Below are 16,749 nucleotides of genomic sequence, written 5' to 3'. Positions count from 1 at the left end.
CTGCAGCCCTCTGGGGAACTGGGTCAAGAACAACAAACATCTGCATCCTCTTTTCGGACTTCAGCCAACACTGAAACATGCTCACGATGACTGGAAGCAGATTTTGAGCAGTGATTTGTGACACTTGCTGTGGCTTGTGAGCAGCACACTCCTCCTACTGCCAGCCAAATGCTATTTCAAAAAAAACCGCCTGCACCAGTGCTCCTAAATCCTCCTTACTGCATGGGCTTGGTGCCTCTATCCCTAAGGAAGGACAGACCCAGGCCTTCCAGAAAAGCACCTCCCCAAGAGCAGGCACCTGGAGCACAAGGCTGCTGCTTTCTCTCTGCTCCAGCTCCAGCCCCAGCTGCCTCTGACACGGTTTCAAGCTGACAGGGAGGCAGCCTGCAAAGCCCAGAAAGCAGATTACATCTCTCTGGTGCTCCGGCTCTGAGCAGGAAGCAACAACCACATCAGCACTTTTAAGGGGATGTTGTACCGTTCGATTTGCACTTTATCACTCAAAACAATGGGCAAGAAATCACCAGGGCTGTACTGGAGGCAGCAGCACGGTGTTACCCAGCAGTCAGCCAGGCTCAGCCTCCCTCGTGTGGGTGTAAACCAGAGGGGGCTCCTCTGCCCCCACCACCAGAAAAGAGGAACCATCTCATCCAAGTGACAATATAATTTTGTTTATTTTCCTTTAGCACACTGCTGGTTAAACTGCCAGACAGTAGATTTCAGAACATTCCCTCAGCCAAACATCCTGGGAAAATTAAAAAATAAAATTGCTACCGTGTACCAAAAATAAAATAACCCACCCCATGCCCATCTCCCCCAAACTAGTCCCTGCAAAGCCGATGCAATCAGAAATAGGTATCTGTGCTTTTCACCTAGGGCCCAAGCTTGCTGCAAAACAAACTAAAAAAATGTCACTGCAAGTTGTTATAACACAAAACAATGGGCAGTAAAATAAAAAATCCTCCTCAAAAACCCTTTGTACTGGTGACATGTACAGATGGAGATTTCTCCTCACACTGCTTCAGCCTTTACAGGGAATGTAGACCTGCAGCTTTAAGCAGTTTGTGCTGTGTCCTTAATGCCAGTGGCACAGGTCACTTCCACACATCCCCAGCCAGGCACAATGGAGGGTGGGACCAGGTGCCAACTGCTGCTACCCCAACAGGACCCAGACACCACCACCACCACCTCTGACAGGCCTGGCTGCTGCCTCCTGGCATGGAGCACAGATCCTGCCTCTGCTCTCACAGGCTCCAGGGCGCCCTTACCAACCCAGCTGCTTCTCAAGTGGGAAAGCCGTGAATGCACAAAGCCCACGAGGAAACCACAAAAAATTCAGGCCCCCCACTTGCCAGCCAGTTTCCAGCCACTGCTTTGCTCCAGAACACCAGCTCAGGAACTGCCACAGTGTGACAGATCAGCCATGGTAGCATAGGAGAGCACGTCCCCATTAAGTGTGACAGGGGACACCTCCAGGGCAGAGATCATGCATTTCCTGGATTCACACTCTTCCCAGCTAAACTGGTTCAAGCTGTACTTTGCCCCTTGCCTTCAAATCTCCATCACACAAACTCTAGCAGAAACCTTTGATGTTTGCAGAAGATTATTCACATTTGCTAATCAGCCAGCACAGTTTCTAGGAGGGTGGAAAGCACTTGTTCTGTTCACTTTTTTTTTTTTCTTTAAATAAAGCACTTTTTAGAAAAAAAAAAATCAAAACCTATCAATAACCTGCAGTAGCATCCCACCAATCAGACTGGGGACAGCATCGTCACATCCCTCCCCACCCTCATCTTCCCCTCAATCTCCAAAAATAGTATTTAATATACAGCAATAAACTCTGAGCAAGCCAGAGTCCCGGAAGACATGGACCTGCTTTCACCTCTCCCATCCATCCCAGCACCTTTCAATGCTACAATACTCCTGGGTCAAATCCATTTGGATCCAAGGTGAATGCATGTGCCCCAGACCTGCTGGGCAGCACGGAGCAGGGGTGCAGCACAGGAGGCCCATCTGTGTGATCACATTTCTGAGCCTTCCCAGCTCCAGCCTGGCGTGTTTGTGCCGTTGAGAATATTTCTGTGAGCCTCTGTGGGACCAGCCTGTGGAGACAGACTGGTGGAACCAGGCCGACGTTAAAATAGCATCCTTGAATTGTATTAGGCTTTGGCATTTGTTGTGGAGATGCAGAAGTGCCAGTAGGTAAATCAGCTCAGTGCTGGCCCAGTTCCCATTTCCCTTGGATTCTCAGCAAGGATATTTCCCTCCCCATCGTACGTGCAAGAAGCAGACGGATCTCTCCCACATTTGAGCACCAAACAGAGCCTGACACACTTGGTACTTCACAGCTGCTCAGAATCTGTCTCACATCAAGGGCTGAAGCTGCTCTCCTGGCTCTCTCCCTCCTGCTGTTTTCTATCAGCAACAGGCTGGTTCAGCCCAGAGTTCCCATAGCAAGACACCTCCCTGGCTGTTGCAATCCTGTTTCAACTTAAAGGCCAAGGGACAAGGCACAGGTCCCTGCTCTGCTCAGACCTAAGCAGCATGGGGCAAGCCCTCAGTGAGCAAATCAGGGGTGCAGGACCCCCCAAGCCCCACTCTGCACCCAGAAGCTGTAAGTGCCAAACAGCTCCCAGGACCCAGCGTGACTCACTCAGCTCTGAACTGCACAGACGCCCAAGCACCAGACTGTCTGGAAGCTCTCCATCCTGCCTTCAGGCGATTTCTGGGGCACACCAGACCTGAAGGAGCTCTTCAAGTTCTTCTATCCCCTGCTAGACTTTTCTTCCATTGATTTCAAGGGCTGAAAATAAAGATACTTGCTCACAGTTCTCTACTTCAGCTGTGACCTCCAGAGCTGGCATCTGAAGACAGGGAGACAGTCCCCATCTGATCTCAAGGGCAGGGAATGCCTGTCCCTTGAAAAAAAGAAAAAACTCAGAAGCTCCTTAAAAAAAAAAGAAGCTCCATCAAATAGACTTTTATTCAAAGCCTGAGACAAAGGCACCAAAAAGAGAAGGGAATTCATTTGGCTTTCTGTTCACTGCCACCTGGGACACTCAAAAGGGTCAGAGATGTTTAGTCACACACACAGAAGACTTCAATAGCCTGGCTTAAAGGAGGGGCTGATGGGACAATTAAAATACGCTTTGGAACCATTATTCTGAGGCTGGATCCAGGCCTGAATCATCATAGACAGTGATTTTCCCTTTATTAAGTGGAAGCTTTACTAAAATTGCTGTATCTGCCCCTCTCTACACAACATGAATCAAGCAGGGTCTGTTCTGACCCAGCTCCCCACACTGCTGCACTCCATCTGCCTGCTGCTGGCAGAGGAATCAGCACAAACATGCTTGTCTCTGACCTCTCAGTTAAACAATGTCTTGGATAGTCCCTCAAACACCCATTCTGGAAAGCTACAGCCAGCCCAAACATTTTCTTTCCCTGGTCAGGACCAGGTACCTCATTACACCCCTGAGTGTGGCTTGCAGATACTAGACAGAGGTGGCCTGGGGAGCTGGAGTACTCCATTCCCAGAAAGGTGCTGACTGGCCAGCCCCCACCATCCTTGCTGCTCCCACATGCTTTGTTTGAAGGGTTCTTCCAAAGCAAACCTCTCAGGAGGGGATGGACCAGGAAGGAAACTGCTCACAGGACCTTAACAGGGTCAGGAACCCCCTAGAAACCAGCTTTGTAGTGAGAAGGATGCACAAATCCAGAGTCAAAACAACTAAATCGAAGCCATGATGGATGAACTGTTTCTCCTCCCTATTCTTATTCAAATAAAACAAATTCACTTGATCTGAGCAACTAGAACAAACTGGATCACACCCTGTACAGCTCTGCCTTGGGGCAGCTGGTGGCACCAAATGGATGCCCTGGCTGCTAGGAGAGGCCAGCATAAACTATCCTAAAAGACTTGTCTCCAACTTCTGCACATCTAAACACACCCATGGTAGGCAAGGTGCTGAGATTACTGGGTGAGCCACAAGAAGCTGAGTGATTCCTTGCTTCAAGGATGCTCAAATAAAATGCACCCTAAAAGGCCTGGAGGAGAGCAGCTCCTTAGAGAGACGCCTGCTTTCAACCCAAGGTTCTTTGCTTAACAAATCAGCACAGTTCATGATTCTCAAACTGATAAAGATCTAAATGTCTCTTCAATCCAGTTAGAGCAATCCCAAAAATTCTGGAGAATTTCTGCAGGCAGTGTCACTGAACAAATCAGAGCTCATATTTTATAATAGTTTTGTAGGTATTAGGATTTTAACAGGAGCTAGAAGATGAAGCAGACAGCTTCAAGCTTACCACCTTTCATCCTAAGGTTTGTTCTTCAAGATCTGCTCTCTAAAGCCTGGATTCTCCTTTAACTGGGGCAGGAACTCTCTTCCTTCTGTCCCAAACTACTCCTTGTGCAGTTAGAGAGAAGATAATGAAGGTCCTGCTTGTTTTTCAGCTCACAGATACAGAATGAGGGTCAGGCCTGTAGCAGTGATGTGATCAGAAAGACAAGGTTCAGTGGCACTGATGCAGAAAGCAGCATTTTGTCACCTCCCTCAGCTTCCACTTTGGAGACCCTGAGCTGACAGCTCCTATCACAGCTTGAGGGATAAGAGGAAGGGAAGCCTTCAGCTCTCTGGGCCCAGCAGAACAGAACAGGCTGCTCCTCCAGTTCCCTGGCCAGAAGCTTGGTAATTCTGCTGGCCCTGCTCAAAGAAAGGCTGAGCCACTGCAGGGGATCAAACCCAGAAACAACTGCTAGGAAAACCCAGAGAGGCAGAGCAGCAGAGGTCACTGCTCAGTGCCACTGCTCCAGGAAAAGACGGAACACTTCTGAGGACAATGGGGAGAGCGTGAGGTAAAGTGCTCTGTGAGCCCAGAGCTCAGCAGCAACAAAGCTGATCCACAAAAACCCAACCCTGCCTGGGATGGATCCTGCTCCAGCACAGAACATCTCCCTCCTGGTCAGCCAGAAATGCTCAACATGTTGGAGGCCAAGATTGTGGGCAGGCAGTTCTTCAGGGCCTGCAGCTCTGGACCAGAAGGCACAGCAGTGGCTTTCTCTCTGTTCAGCCTCTGCCAGGCAGGTACAGGCTCTGCATGTGAAAACAGAAGCTTCTTGCAGAAATATCCCTGGGGGAAGCAGGTGACCTTGTCTCCCGTGCATTGCTCATTTCCAGAGCTCTGGATGAAAACAAACCACCTTGCTCTGCAGGACTGAAAAGTTGGACATCTGCCCCTTCACTACAGGGCCTGGATATGCAAAGTTGCTCACTGCAAACACTGACCAGCTCCACTTCTCACTGCCACAGGCAGGGCTGGTCCCTACAGAGGGGATGAGAGACCACAGGGAGCATCCACCAGGTTGCTCTGCTCTCTGTCCTACAGCACAGGTTGTTTAGTCACAGAGAAAGGAGCTCACCATGAGGAAGGTAAAGGAACAAGCCCTGAACCTCCTCTTTAGTTCACCTGATTCTCAGCTTCTTTCAAAGCAGAGGTCACTTGCTAGGAAAGGCAAAACAAGGAACTGGGCTTAAAACAAAACCTTTGAAAATAAAAGGATATTAAAGGAAAAAAAAGCCATAATCAATACAGAAAACAAGTGCATCTGATCAGACGCTAACAACGTCAGCCTCTCGCAGGCTACAGCAGAATCCCTCTGCGATGGAACAAACATTGCAATTGCCAGACTAGGAAAGTCTCTCCCAACTGGTGCAGCAAATCAGGCCAGATAAATCCCTCTGCTCCTGGCACAGCTTGCAGTCTTAGGAGGGAACTGTCTCCACGGAGGCTGGTCTGGAGCCTTGGTATCTTTATGCAGGCGAGTACCATACATTGTGTTGCACACGTTCAGGGAGATGCTGAGCCAGGCTCTGTCCTCTGCAGTCGCTTGACACCCAACAGCACCACAACACTTCCACACTCCTGGACAAAATGTGTACCCCGGCCTTGTTTTAAGAATTGCTTTCCTGCTTAAGGAACCGTATTCCACCCAGTAAAGGCAGAGATCCTACAGCACATGGCTTTCTCTGAGTGTGGGACACGGCCCAGGACTGGCAGCCTCAGCTTTCATGGCCCAAAACACACCCAGCCAGGACTCAGTTCACTCTTGGATGCCCCAGGGAGAATCAGAGGCTGCACATGGTGCGAAGGGGAAGGCGAGGGCCTTGCTGCTTGCTGGCAGGGGGAAGGTAAGCTCCCTCTTACCTGGACCTGCTATTCATTGCTATTCATTCCAAATGAATCATCTCTTTTTTTTTTTTTTTTCCTTAAATTATGAACAATATGGAGAAATTGAAAGCAACCATATTTGGTCCAACTCCTTCCCTCCCAGCCCCTGGGCTGATGCACTGTGGGGCTTGCTCTCACAATCGGCAGAGGCAGAAGAGGGTAGGAATGAAGACACCGAAGGCCACCAGTATAGGAAACATGAGGCTGCTGTTGTCCGAGGCATAGGGGTTTGGTGTGCGTGGGCCTGACTGAACCCGGTTCTTATTTGCCTGTTTTTTGACACTGGAACCATCATCATAGTCATCTTCATCATCATCTTCCTCTTTTTTCTCCAGGCCTGGGTGTGGCTGCAGCTTTGGAACATCTGTTGAACAAGACAAAAGGTGGCAAGCAGGCAGGATGTAAATTGGGAGTTCACTCGAGACACTTCCTTCCCCTCTCCCCAATCCAACATGAACATCAGCCAGAGGGCACCTGAGACCCCACCAAAACCAAAACCAGAACACCCCAGAAGAGAGGAATATCTTCTACCACAGAGGATCACACCACTATTTATTTTCTTTGCAAGATAAGAGCTTCCAAGGATCCAGCCTGCAGAAAAACTTCATCCTTCCACACCATCAATGTGTCACACAGAAAAGTTAATGCACAAAAGCACACGTAGAGCACACATTCAGATACTGCAGCTGCTCAGTAAGATCTAGTCAAGAACAAGCACCTGCAGGACCAGCAGATGCAGGTGCAAACAGGAACAGAAACATCCCTTTTCATAAGCAGTCCTACTCCACATCACTGCACCCCTCAAAGCTGGAGCTGTGAGAGCAGCATGGCCAAGCCCCACTCAAATCCAGCCTTCAGAGCCTTGGGCCTGAGCTGCAGGTGCCAGCTGGCCACAAGGCTCTTACCAAATCTTCACCAGCACCTGACCATCCCATAGTAAAGCAAATTGATGTTTTGGTCAGAGAGGGAACCTAAACCTTCCTAGTTCAGGAGCTAGAGGGGCTCCAATTCCAGTTCACTTATAAAGAGGGTGATAAAAGAACAAGGACCTTTCCAGCACTCCCTGGAGCTATCCAGAGGAACTGGTATCTGGGAAAAAAATACTGCCTTGTCCTAAAGCTGAAAAGGCAAAACAAAGCTCCAGGTAAGACATATTTAAGCACTAGCTAAAATAGCTGAAAATTATTTGTCTGCAGGGCTGCTGCTGACATCCAAGGCCAGAGGGTATTTATCTGTAGCTATAAGCTGAGACTGACCAGACATGTTCCCCCATATAAAGGAAATTCCAAAACAAATTGATTTTTCTCACTCCAGAATGACACAAGCTTTGTGACTTAGAGGAGAATGAGGACAGTGCACACCTACTTCACTCTGCAACCGCACTCTGTGGGAACTCAGTGAAAGAGAAACAATTTTGGCAGATGTGGGTCAGAAAAGCTATGATCTCATAGTCTGAGAAGCAACAGGCTGCTCTCCAAGGGGGAAGAGCCTTCTGGCTCAGAAACTGTGCTTACCTTCCACTGTTCCTTGCAGGATGTATAGGGCACAGATTTTCGGATTGTCATAGTAGCCCTAGAAAAAGCAAAAGCAGAAGTCAGTGCTGCAGCTCTGAGATCAGGAATGGTCTCCCCACCTACCAACACCTCTCCTCCTCCAGCACAGAGCTGCACATGACTGAGTAAGAAGGGGAAAAGGAAGATCAAGGCTCTGCCCTGAAAAGCTTATTACCTTTACAAACTCAATGTGGAGCTTTCCTGTGAATGTTGAAACCTCTCCCTGGACACTCAGTTTTCCCTTTTTGATACTCATAGGAATGATCTCATCGTGAGCTGTGCTGTGTCCAACTCTGTCAAAAATGTCCAAGTCTTTCACCACCACGTGGCCATTCAAGCGAACATCAAATACCTTCAGGGTGGAAGAAATGACAGAGTGTCAGAGCAGATTCAGGCACGTGACAGTTGAAATGGGAACAGAACAGGAAAGGTCTCTGCTTTTTATGCACCCAGAGCCAGAAAGCATTGTAACATGTCCTGGCCCACTCCTTTGGCAAGGATTCAAAGCCAAAAACCAGCCAGGTAAAGACACTAAAGCATTAACAATGCTTCCAAATACCCTGAAATCTACCTCCTCCTTTAAAAACAGCCCCTACATCTGCTGTTCAGACCTGAGGACAGCACATTTTTATTCTAGTTTATTCATGCTTCTCTTTCACAACTCTTCCCCAGTCTGAAGACCTGTTCCTATCACTCTGGGGTGGCTGTGACACACCACACCCTAGGGAATGAAGCCATTTCTAACTAACAGCCTGCAGCAGAACAGAGAAGAGGAAACAAGCTGGTGAAGAACACAGGGTTGGAAGGAGGTAAAATGTTTAACTGCTAACCACATCTGTGAACTCAGAGTGAAAGTCCTTGTCCGGGCTGTAATGACTCAAACTTCATGCAGCACCTGGGGAATCCCAGCAGAACCACATGAAGAAAGAGGAACCAAAGATACCTCAGCCCTTCAGTTTAATCTGAGGCTGCTTTTTGCATCCGTTCTGTAAGCTAGCCCCACCAGTTCTGCTCCCTGAAATACCTCTCTGGCAGGAAGGCAGCACAGTGCTTAAGGAGATCAGCCCTAAAGAAGCTGATGGAATCAGGGGAAAGCCAGACTAAAACCCAAACCACTCCTACCCCAATTTATCACAGGACTTTGAGTTCTGCTTGCTTCTGTTTCCACTTCTGTACATGAGGGGTTTCAAAAATGGACAAGGATTATTCTTCTCTAAAAAGCAAAAAGCAGATGAATTTACCTCTACTTTCATGATCAGACTGAACCAGTATCAAGTCTTACTACATTTGTAAAAATTGTTTTGAGTAGGCTATTTAACCCAGACCACCTCCCAGCTTCAATCTATGCAATACTTCCTCCAGCATAACTATGCTGTCCAGTCAGAATCAAGTGTTCAAGAAAAAGGAAAAAAAACTTCTCAAAGCCAGCACAGCCTAAACAGGTTGTAAAACTCTATTGCTAGTTATGTTTAGTTGCTTATGTTTGTTTAAATACTTTAAGTTTTCCAGTCCAACTGTACAGCTAGAATGTGGAAAAGAGCTCTAAAGGTTCAGAGCCTGGCAGAGGTTGGGACCTCAGTTAAGTTATTCCTTCCTCCAGCATGCAAAGCACCAGAGGTAACCTGAGCAGACACAGTCCTAGCCAGGAACTCACATCAGAGACACACAAGGAGCTATTGCTTACCTTCTGTTGAGACTGTGCAAAATAGACCTCTGCAAACTTCAACACCAGCACATAGTCACCCTCCTCTTTGATGGGAACTTCGTAGCCAAAGGTTTCCTCATTGTAGCGCTCGGTCTGGTACAGAATCTGGTCCTCTGCGTTGGACCTCAGGATTGGCAGCTTCATACCATAGTCAGAGGCTGGGTTTTGAACAAAAAGGAGAGAGAGAAGGGTTACATTCTGAAGAAGAAACATTTTATATATTCTTGAAGCACTTAACTCCAGAAGTGGCATTAGCACTTGCAACTCATAAGACCTCCTCAGTCTCCCCTGCTTGTTCTGACCAGGTGGCAGCACTACCAGGGCAGAAGCACAAGAAGCCAAAGCCCCAAAATTCAAGAAATGTAAGAAAACAGGTCTGGAGACCTGCTGCAGTCTAAGACACAGTAAGCTCACTCTCACCATTTCAGAAAGAGAAGCCTATTTCAAAAACATTACACAAAGCCAAAGGACTTGGCCATTGGCTCTTGCTTAAAAGAGAGAAAACACCTAGAATATTTTTACAATACTTTCAAATTTCAGACTCCAAGTACAAAACTAAAACAGCTGGCATAGGACTGACTCAATTTATTGATGCAACAGATTTGAAGTTAGCAGTTGATAGCACTGGGTTTTAGAGACTCATCCCCCTCAACAAAGAACTGGGGAATGGCAGAAGGGTGAAAAGCATTAGGCATCTTACAAAGCCCTTTCTTCTTACCACAGGCCCACAATACCTGTCAGCATGAAGATGGGATGAAGGAAGCAAGAAAGATACACAAGCATTTCAAGAGCACCAGCAGCTCCATCAGCTGATGTTCCCAGAGCCACCCAGCTGAAATGGGTGCTGTCTGCAGGCATGCAAAGAGCCCCTGAGAATGGCCCAAACAGTACAACAACTGACAAAATAAGAGAAATCACAAAATTTGCCTCTTTTCAGTGTTTCATCACCTCTACAGCAGCCCCCGACAACTTTAACCCCACTTGGTTTGCTACTGTATCAGGGTTCCTGTATAAATGCAAACTGTTGCAATGCCTCCAGGGCTGCACATCAAACAGCTCCCAGCAAAGCAGGGGCAGGAGGGACGACTGTGGACACCATCCATCCACTGGCACTTCAGGCAGAAGTTGATCCAGACGAGGCTCTCTGCTGACACTTACCTCTCCCAGCCCCATTTCCATGGGAACAGACACTGCACTGGCCAAGACAAAGCAAGAGCTACTAACCCAGCACACGTTGCCAAAGACAGAGCCAATGCAAACGAGTGAGAGGAAATTAATGCCAGTTCTTAGTCTCCTGTTTCACACAGAGCTGCTCAGGCAATCTTCCACTTCTCTTTACCACTCGAAATTGGGCATAAAGACTGAGGACTCTAACCACCAGAAATACAGAGGGTGAAAAGTTTAACCTGTCCTCCCACACAGATATTTCTGGCCAGCTACAGATTACAGTGATAGCAAACCAAGGACTCCACAGAAGGCTGCTCCTATTAAAGGAAAGCCTGCACAGGAAGAAAGTCCTTTAATAGCCAAGAAGGTAACTGGAGAGGAAGACCTGTCACCTGCATGTCAGAGCTCTGTTGACAAGAGTTGTGGAAGCAAGATGGATTTTACAGCATGCTGGGTGCTCACAGGGAGCAAGCAGTACACACCAAGCTGTAACTCAACTATGTTTGGCACCTGCCTATTCTGTAATTGCCATCAGCACAGTCAGTCCTTTAGGGCACAGCAGCTGAATGGAGGCTTGAGAAAAAAGGTTTTAAATTGCCCAGAGGCAGTACAGCCCAGAATTATTATCCCTAGGTCATTTCCTCCCAGTCAGCCATACGTTTCTGCTATAGCCCTTACATGCCTATCAACACAGAGAGGAGCCCAGAGTAAATGAACAATGCTGCAATAAAAAGCCATTGAGGGAAAGGCAGCTGAGAGCTCAAAGGGGTAAAGTCTCCACTGTGCCTGGCACCACTGGCTGATGCAGGATTACTGTAACAGCCTGCTGCTCAGAGGAAACACCACGGGCTTTCCACAAAGGAAGTGCATGTTACAATGTGCTTGAAAAAGACCCTTTTTTCTCTTCAACTCAGAAATAAATAGTTCAAGTCCACAAGGACATTCAAGTCACACATATGAGAGGTCTATGAAGGGAAGCTGACCTGCAGTGATCAGGGCACCCTGTGTGACTGGAGCAGCAGCTTCCATGGGTATGAAAAAACCTATCAGAATTTAAATGTGATCTCCATTGTAGCCAAAAGGCTCTCCATTTGGGATGGCACTCATGCAGGACAAGCAATAACAGTTCCAGCTGTATAGCACAGGAAAATCCTCACCATCCTACATGGAAACAGCAAAGGTTAGACTGAAAAATGAATAGAGAGCTCATCTCCACATTCCACCACTCACCTGTAACTGACAGCAGAGCAGTTCAACACAGCTAGATTTTCATTATATTAGTGAATCAACTAAGTTTTGGTACACCGATTATCAGAAACATGCACAATTCAAACTGTGGTGGTCTTGGGGGAAGTAGGAAAAGGTAATCCAAGTGCAATTAGCTTCCCATCCTGTCCTAAATAGTAGGCTGAAGATTTTACTGACTTGGTAGTTAGAGCAGCCGAAGATTTCCCATCTGCCTCTACTTCTGCTCGTGTCGCTGCCCTTGAACAGCCAGCCACGGACTGGGGCATGGAGCAGACCAGCCGGCTGTACCTTCCCCCTGCGGGGCCCAGCACCGGGGCTCCAGCGAGCAGCCTGTGCTCTTCGCTGTCGGGTCCAGAATGCTGCAAGCATCAGCCCCCATCGTGCGCGACCCAGATCCGGCTGCAGAGGGCTGGAAAAGCTTGTTCCCACTGCACCGAGCGCGCTGCGCACTGGGCTGTGAACCGGCGGCTCCTGCTGTAGAACACGGGCTCTTCAGCGGAAAACGGGAGAGAAAAAGAGACCGGCGGGCGCACGCGGCAGGGCTGGCAGCTCGACTGCTCCGGCCGCCTCTCCAGCCGAAATCCCACTGCAACCCTCGCGGAGCCACTTCCCCTCCGGCATTACACAACCCCGCAGGCCGAGGGCAGAACACCATCCCGCAGGGCTCATCCCGCCGCCTCTGGGGCCCCGGGCCCGCACCGCCACGGGGACGAGGGATGCAGCCCCAGCTGGGCCCGGCGGGAGAACAGGGGTGGTGTGGTCCCGCTGTCACAAGTGCCGGCGCTGCCATCGGACCACGACCGTCCCCGGGCGGCTGCGGGAGAGGAGCCCCCGCCGTCCTGCGGGGACACCCACAGACCCGCCGGGACTGCAGCGGGCAGGACGGCGCCGGGGGCGCGCGGGTCCCGGCCGCCGCCGGCACAGCGGGACCCCGCAGCCCCAGCGGAGCGGAGCCGAGCGGGACCCCGCGAGCTGTCCCGCCGAAACCCCCCGGCCGCGGCGTGTCCCCCGCCCTCACCTCGGCCCACGCGGCCCTCGAGCGGGTCCTTGCGGAAGTGGATGCCGTTCACGTCCACATGGGCATCGCCGCCCGCGTTGACGGCCCAGACGACGCTATCGGCGATGCCGCCCGCCGCGCCCCGCAGCAGCAGCGGCAGCAGCAGCACGGGCGGCAGCAGCGGCGCCCCGCGCGTACGAGCGCCCACCATGTCGCGCTCCCGGCGCCGCGCCCGCCCCTTCCTGCCGCCGACAGGGGGCGGCTTACCCCGCTGCCGGGGCGGGACAAGCACCGGCCAATCCGCGCGCCGAAACGAGAATATTAATTACCTGCCCGCCTGCCATTAGACGGCCGCGGGCATGGATCTGCATATTCATAAGGCGGCGGGCCAATGAGCGGCGGCGATGGGCGGGTTGGGCTGAGCGGCGCGGGGACAGCGGCGGGAGCGGCGCGGGGAGCCGGGTCCCTGCGGGCCGGGGTGCCCGGGGCCGGTACCGCTCGCGCAGGGAGCGGAATGGGTGTGGAACCGGCTCCCCTCGGAAGGCGCGGCGGGGACGGACGAGGCTCCCCAGGGCCGTGTCCGCAGCGGGGACAGCCCGGCGAGCTGGCCTGAGCGCCGGCGGCTGGTGGGCAAAGCCCGCCCCTCCGCGCCGCCAATCGCGGGGCTCCAGCGCGGCGGAACGCGGAGCACGGCGGGGCGGCGGCGGGAAGCACAGACGGAGGGTTGCCGCGGCAACGGGCGGCGCTGCGGCAGCGCGGAGCGGAGCGCACCCGGTGTGCTCGGGGAAGGGGCTGGAAGCGGACCCAGGGCAGCGGGAGCTCCACCGCCGTCGGGGGCGGCTCCTCGGCACGTCCCCGGTAGCTCCGTGCCCGCTGCGCTCTGAACAGCGGCTGCCAAGCCCCGCTCGCTGCCTTGGCAGAACTCGCTGGTTCTCCCATTCGCCCCTGCCATGGAGTAAGGGAATAGGCAGCTGCCGTCCGCCCGGTAAGGAGCGAAGCGGCCGGTGGCGTGCGAGCACCTTGCACCGCAATAATCTGCGGGCGAAGCAAAGCGGGCAGTGAAGGGGAAGGCAGGGAGGTGACCGTGACACTGCCAGTGGGCTGAGCCCTGGCTTGGACTTTATAGGAGAATGTAAAATCCTGGGTTTGTTTTCTGGAGGACCTTGGCAAGATCTTGGGTGGCTGGAGTGAGATATTCCAGGGGGAGGTCGAATGAAACTCACTCCCTACACAAAGGGGGAACAAATAACTTAATGTTTGCCCTTCTGTCTGATCACGGTGTTCCTTGAGGCATCAGATACCGGCCAGGCCTCAGGACTGCACTCCTGGCACCGGCTGCATTAGCAGGGGCTGCTTCAAGTGCCAGTGATATTTTATTAATTCAAGTCTTTCACAAAGCATTTGCTTCTATAAATAAAGACTTGGTGCTGCAGACTGGGAATTAAATACATTTGTTGCTTTTGTAATGCACCTGTGGGCCTCTTAACCAGACACAGTGTTGGAGAAGTGAACTGTTTGGCAGAATGTAACTACCCACCCCCTGCTCCCCAGTCTGCTCTGCCCAGGCTGGAGTGGATCCCAAAGCATGTTCCTGCTGCTGTCACCTCAGTTCTTGGGCTCATGATATAACTGGGCCAAGACAGACATGGCACTGCTGCACTCCCACACCAGCACTGCTCCAAGGAAGGGGTTCCTAAAACTACAGGGTGCCTTAGGAAAGCACATGCAGATTAGTAGCATGAAATGTGTACACTTAGCACCTCCCCAGATTCAGCCACCTCACGCTGATTCCTGGCAAATCATCTCAGCGTTACAGACCCCAGCCCTGGCAGCATCTGATCAAATCCAGGCTAATCTCCTGTATCCCTGCTGTGTTTGTGACCTGTTGGGTGTCCCTCAAGTTCTGTTACCAAAGGAGTGCAAGCAGCCATGGCCAGGACAATGCTGTCCAGTTGGTGAGGTTGAGGGAGGCCTCTTTAGAGCTCATTTGTGCTGATTACAAATGATCCTCCCTAATCCTACACTTTCAACTGTGATGTGTGGGTGAGGAACCCAACTTTGAACCACATAAACACTTTAAGTGTTACCAGGTATTGCCAGGGTGAGCATTTTCTAAAAACTAGCTTGGATGATCACTTCCCAAGAATCAGTCATGCATCACAAAGCAGGAGGGATTAACTGAGCAGCAGTGAGGAGGGACAGTGGCTGTGCTCATCTGGGGCAAGAGGAGCCCCTCACCTTGGCTCCAGGCTGGCCACAGCTCCTGGCAGAGGATGGCAGGTGCTGTTTGCCCTGTGTTTGTGGTGTCCTACACTGCTGTCCCCAATCAATACTTACCGTCACACCAGCAACTTGATGCCAGTTTGTGCCCCAGATGTCAGAGGCTCCACCCTTTTACTAATCCACTGAGCCATCAGTCAGTCCCTTGATGCAGGCTGGATTTACACCAGTAACCTACAAGTGAAAGGCTCAGGGTCATTTTCTAAATCCCTTGACCTCTCCCTGTCCCCTGGCAGCTGTGCCAAAATGACTGAATCAGTCCTGCCTGGTCCACCTAGCACCCTGATTGTTCATGAGCAACGAGGGGCACATGGTTAGGGTATTAGCCATTCACTGCTGGAAAATGGGAGCAGCATTTGGGATGTCCAAAAAGAGCAGCAAAAAGATGTGGGTTAGAAGCAGGCCTTGTGGTTAATGAGGTATCTAAGAAATCAGTGTGAGCCCACTGCCCCATAGCCCTCCCAAATGGCACTGGGCTACAAGGCTCAGGTGCCCACAAGGGAACAGCTGTGCCCTGCCACGTAGAGCTCCTTGGAAGCAGCTCCCTGGTACGAAATTGAAGATAAGAGCAAAAGGATTATCTCTGGAATTAGATTATTTAGATTGGACCTTTAATCTCTACCCATGTCTACACAAGGAAATAGTAAAACTCCCTGGGATTATTTGGGGTTTGTTGTGAAAGTAAAATCAGGCTAGCAACAGGAACTCAAGAGCTTCTGCTGGAAGAAAAAAAAAATGAAGGCTTTTGAGACCTGCCCTGTCTGACCTGTTCACTGTATCATGGTGAGACCTGGCAGAACAGAGCTACAGATGATTTGGCAGACTCAGCTTTCCTCAGAAGTAGCTGTGGTTCCAGGACTGCCTCTGCAATGACACAGAGGTGTCCTGCAGCCAGCCTTTGCCTAGTACTCCTGGGATGACAGGCACAGCTCTGCCACACCACAAACACAGGGACCTGCTCAAGCAAATGTGGCCGTGGCTGGCAGGGAAGATGCCCAGCCACTGTGATGCTGCACTGTGGATCAGCCCAGCCTCCAGACATGTGGGAACCATTTTCAATAAACACTGTCCTGCCATCTGTTGCTGTGGGCAAAAGATGTGACTGCTCAGGGCAGGGTCTGGGCAGGAGCAGGCAGAAGCAGCCAGCACACTCGTGGCCTCTGACTATCCCCTGGGCTCCTGCAGGTTGGCTGTGGCACAAGGCATACACCCAGCCATGCCCAGTGCCCAAGGCAGGCACAGCACCCTGCAGCACACAGGCAGCAGCACAGCTGTCCTGCTCCACAGGCACAAGCAGCTCCTTCCTCAACAGGCTCCACTGTAAGTGAAGCACAGTTGTGTACCAGCACTCCCTTTGGCAGACAAGCCTGCACATGGCTCCCCCTCTCCAGTATTACCCTAAACACATTTGTAACATACCAGGACTCTGGACTCTGTTCAGTTTATCACCCTCATCTCCAATATCACCCTCAATAATACAGCTTCTGAGCCAGTAAATGTGGAGATCTGTAAATAACCATTTCCCAATTTCTTGGCTCACACCCACATTTCCAAGATGGGACCAGCTCCAT

General features: G+C 51.0%; 1 protein-coding gene across 2 annotated transcripts; it reads right to left on the bottom strand.

Moving 5' to 3' along the window:
* Nucleotides 1-655: 655 nt before the first annotated feature.
* On the bottom strand, nt 656-13,182 carry MLEC (malectin). Of its 2 annotated transcripts, XM_071445538.1 has the most exons (5): nt 12,920-13,166; nt 9,466-9,644; nt 7,957-8,133; nt 7,743-7,800; nt 656-6,592 (listed from the first exon to the last, which is right to left on the bottom strand). In XM_071445538.1, the coding sequence occupies exons 1-5, from the start codon at nt 13,107-13,109 to the stop codon at nt 6,363-6,365; spliced, it is 834 nt and encodes a 277-aa protein (XP_071301639.1). In that variant the 5' UTR covers nt 13,110-13,166; the 3' UTR covers nt 656-6,362. The 2 variants fall into 2 exon arrangements, with proteins under 2 accessions (XP_071301639.1, XP_071301641.1); XM_071445540.1 differs by lacking the exons at nt 7,743-7,800; nt 7,957-8,133 and having other exon boundaries at nt 12,920-13,182.
* Between the last annotated feature and the right edge of the window lie 3,567 nt (nt 13,183-16,749).

The sequence above is a fragment of the Agelaius tricolor genome, unplaced genomic scaffold (genome assembly GCF_023055355.1).
Source record: "Agelaius tricolor isolate 1412-34295 unplaced genomic scaffold, bAgeTri1.0.p SCAF_20, whole genome shotgun sequence".
In the NCBI taxonomy this organism is placed as follows: domain Eukaryota; kingdom Metazoa; phylum Chordata; class Aves; order Passeriformes; family Icteridae; genus Agelaius; species Agelaius tricolor.
The sequence above is the reverse complement of the archived record's forward strand: the minus strand, read 5'-3'. Positions and strand labels throughout refer to the sequence as shown.

Excerpts from the sequence above, each read along its gene's own strand:
- MLEC (XM_071445538.1), bottom strand. The coding sequence starts at position 13,109 with ATGGTGGGCGCTCGTACGCGCGGGGCGCCGCTGCTGCCGCCCGTGCTG. Across the intron at positions 7,801-7,956 it reads TCCACATTGAGTTTGTAAAG|GGCTACTATGACAATCCGAA; the intron begins GTAATAAGCTTT and ends TGCTTTTTCTAG. Across the intron at positions 6,593-7,742 it reads CCTGCAAGGAACAGTGGAAG|ATGTTCCAAAGCTGCAGCCA; the intron begins GTAAGCACAGTT and ends CTTGTTCAACAG.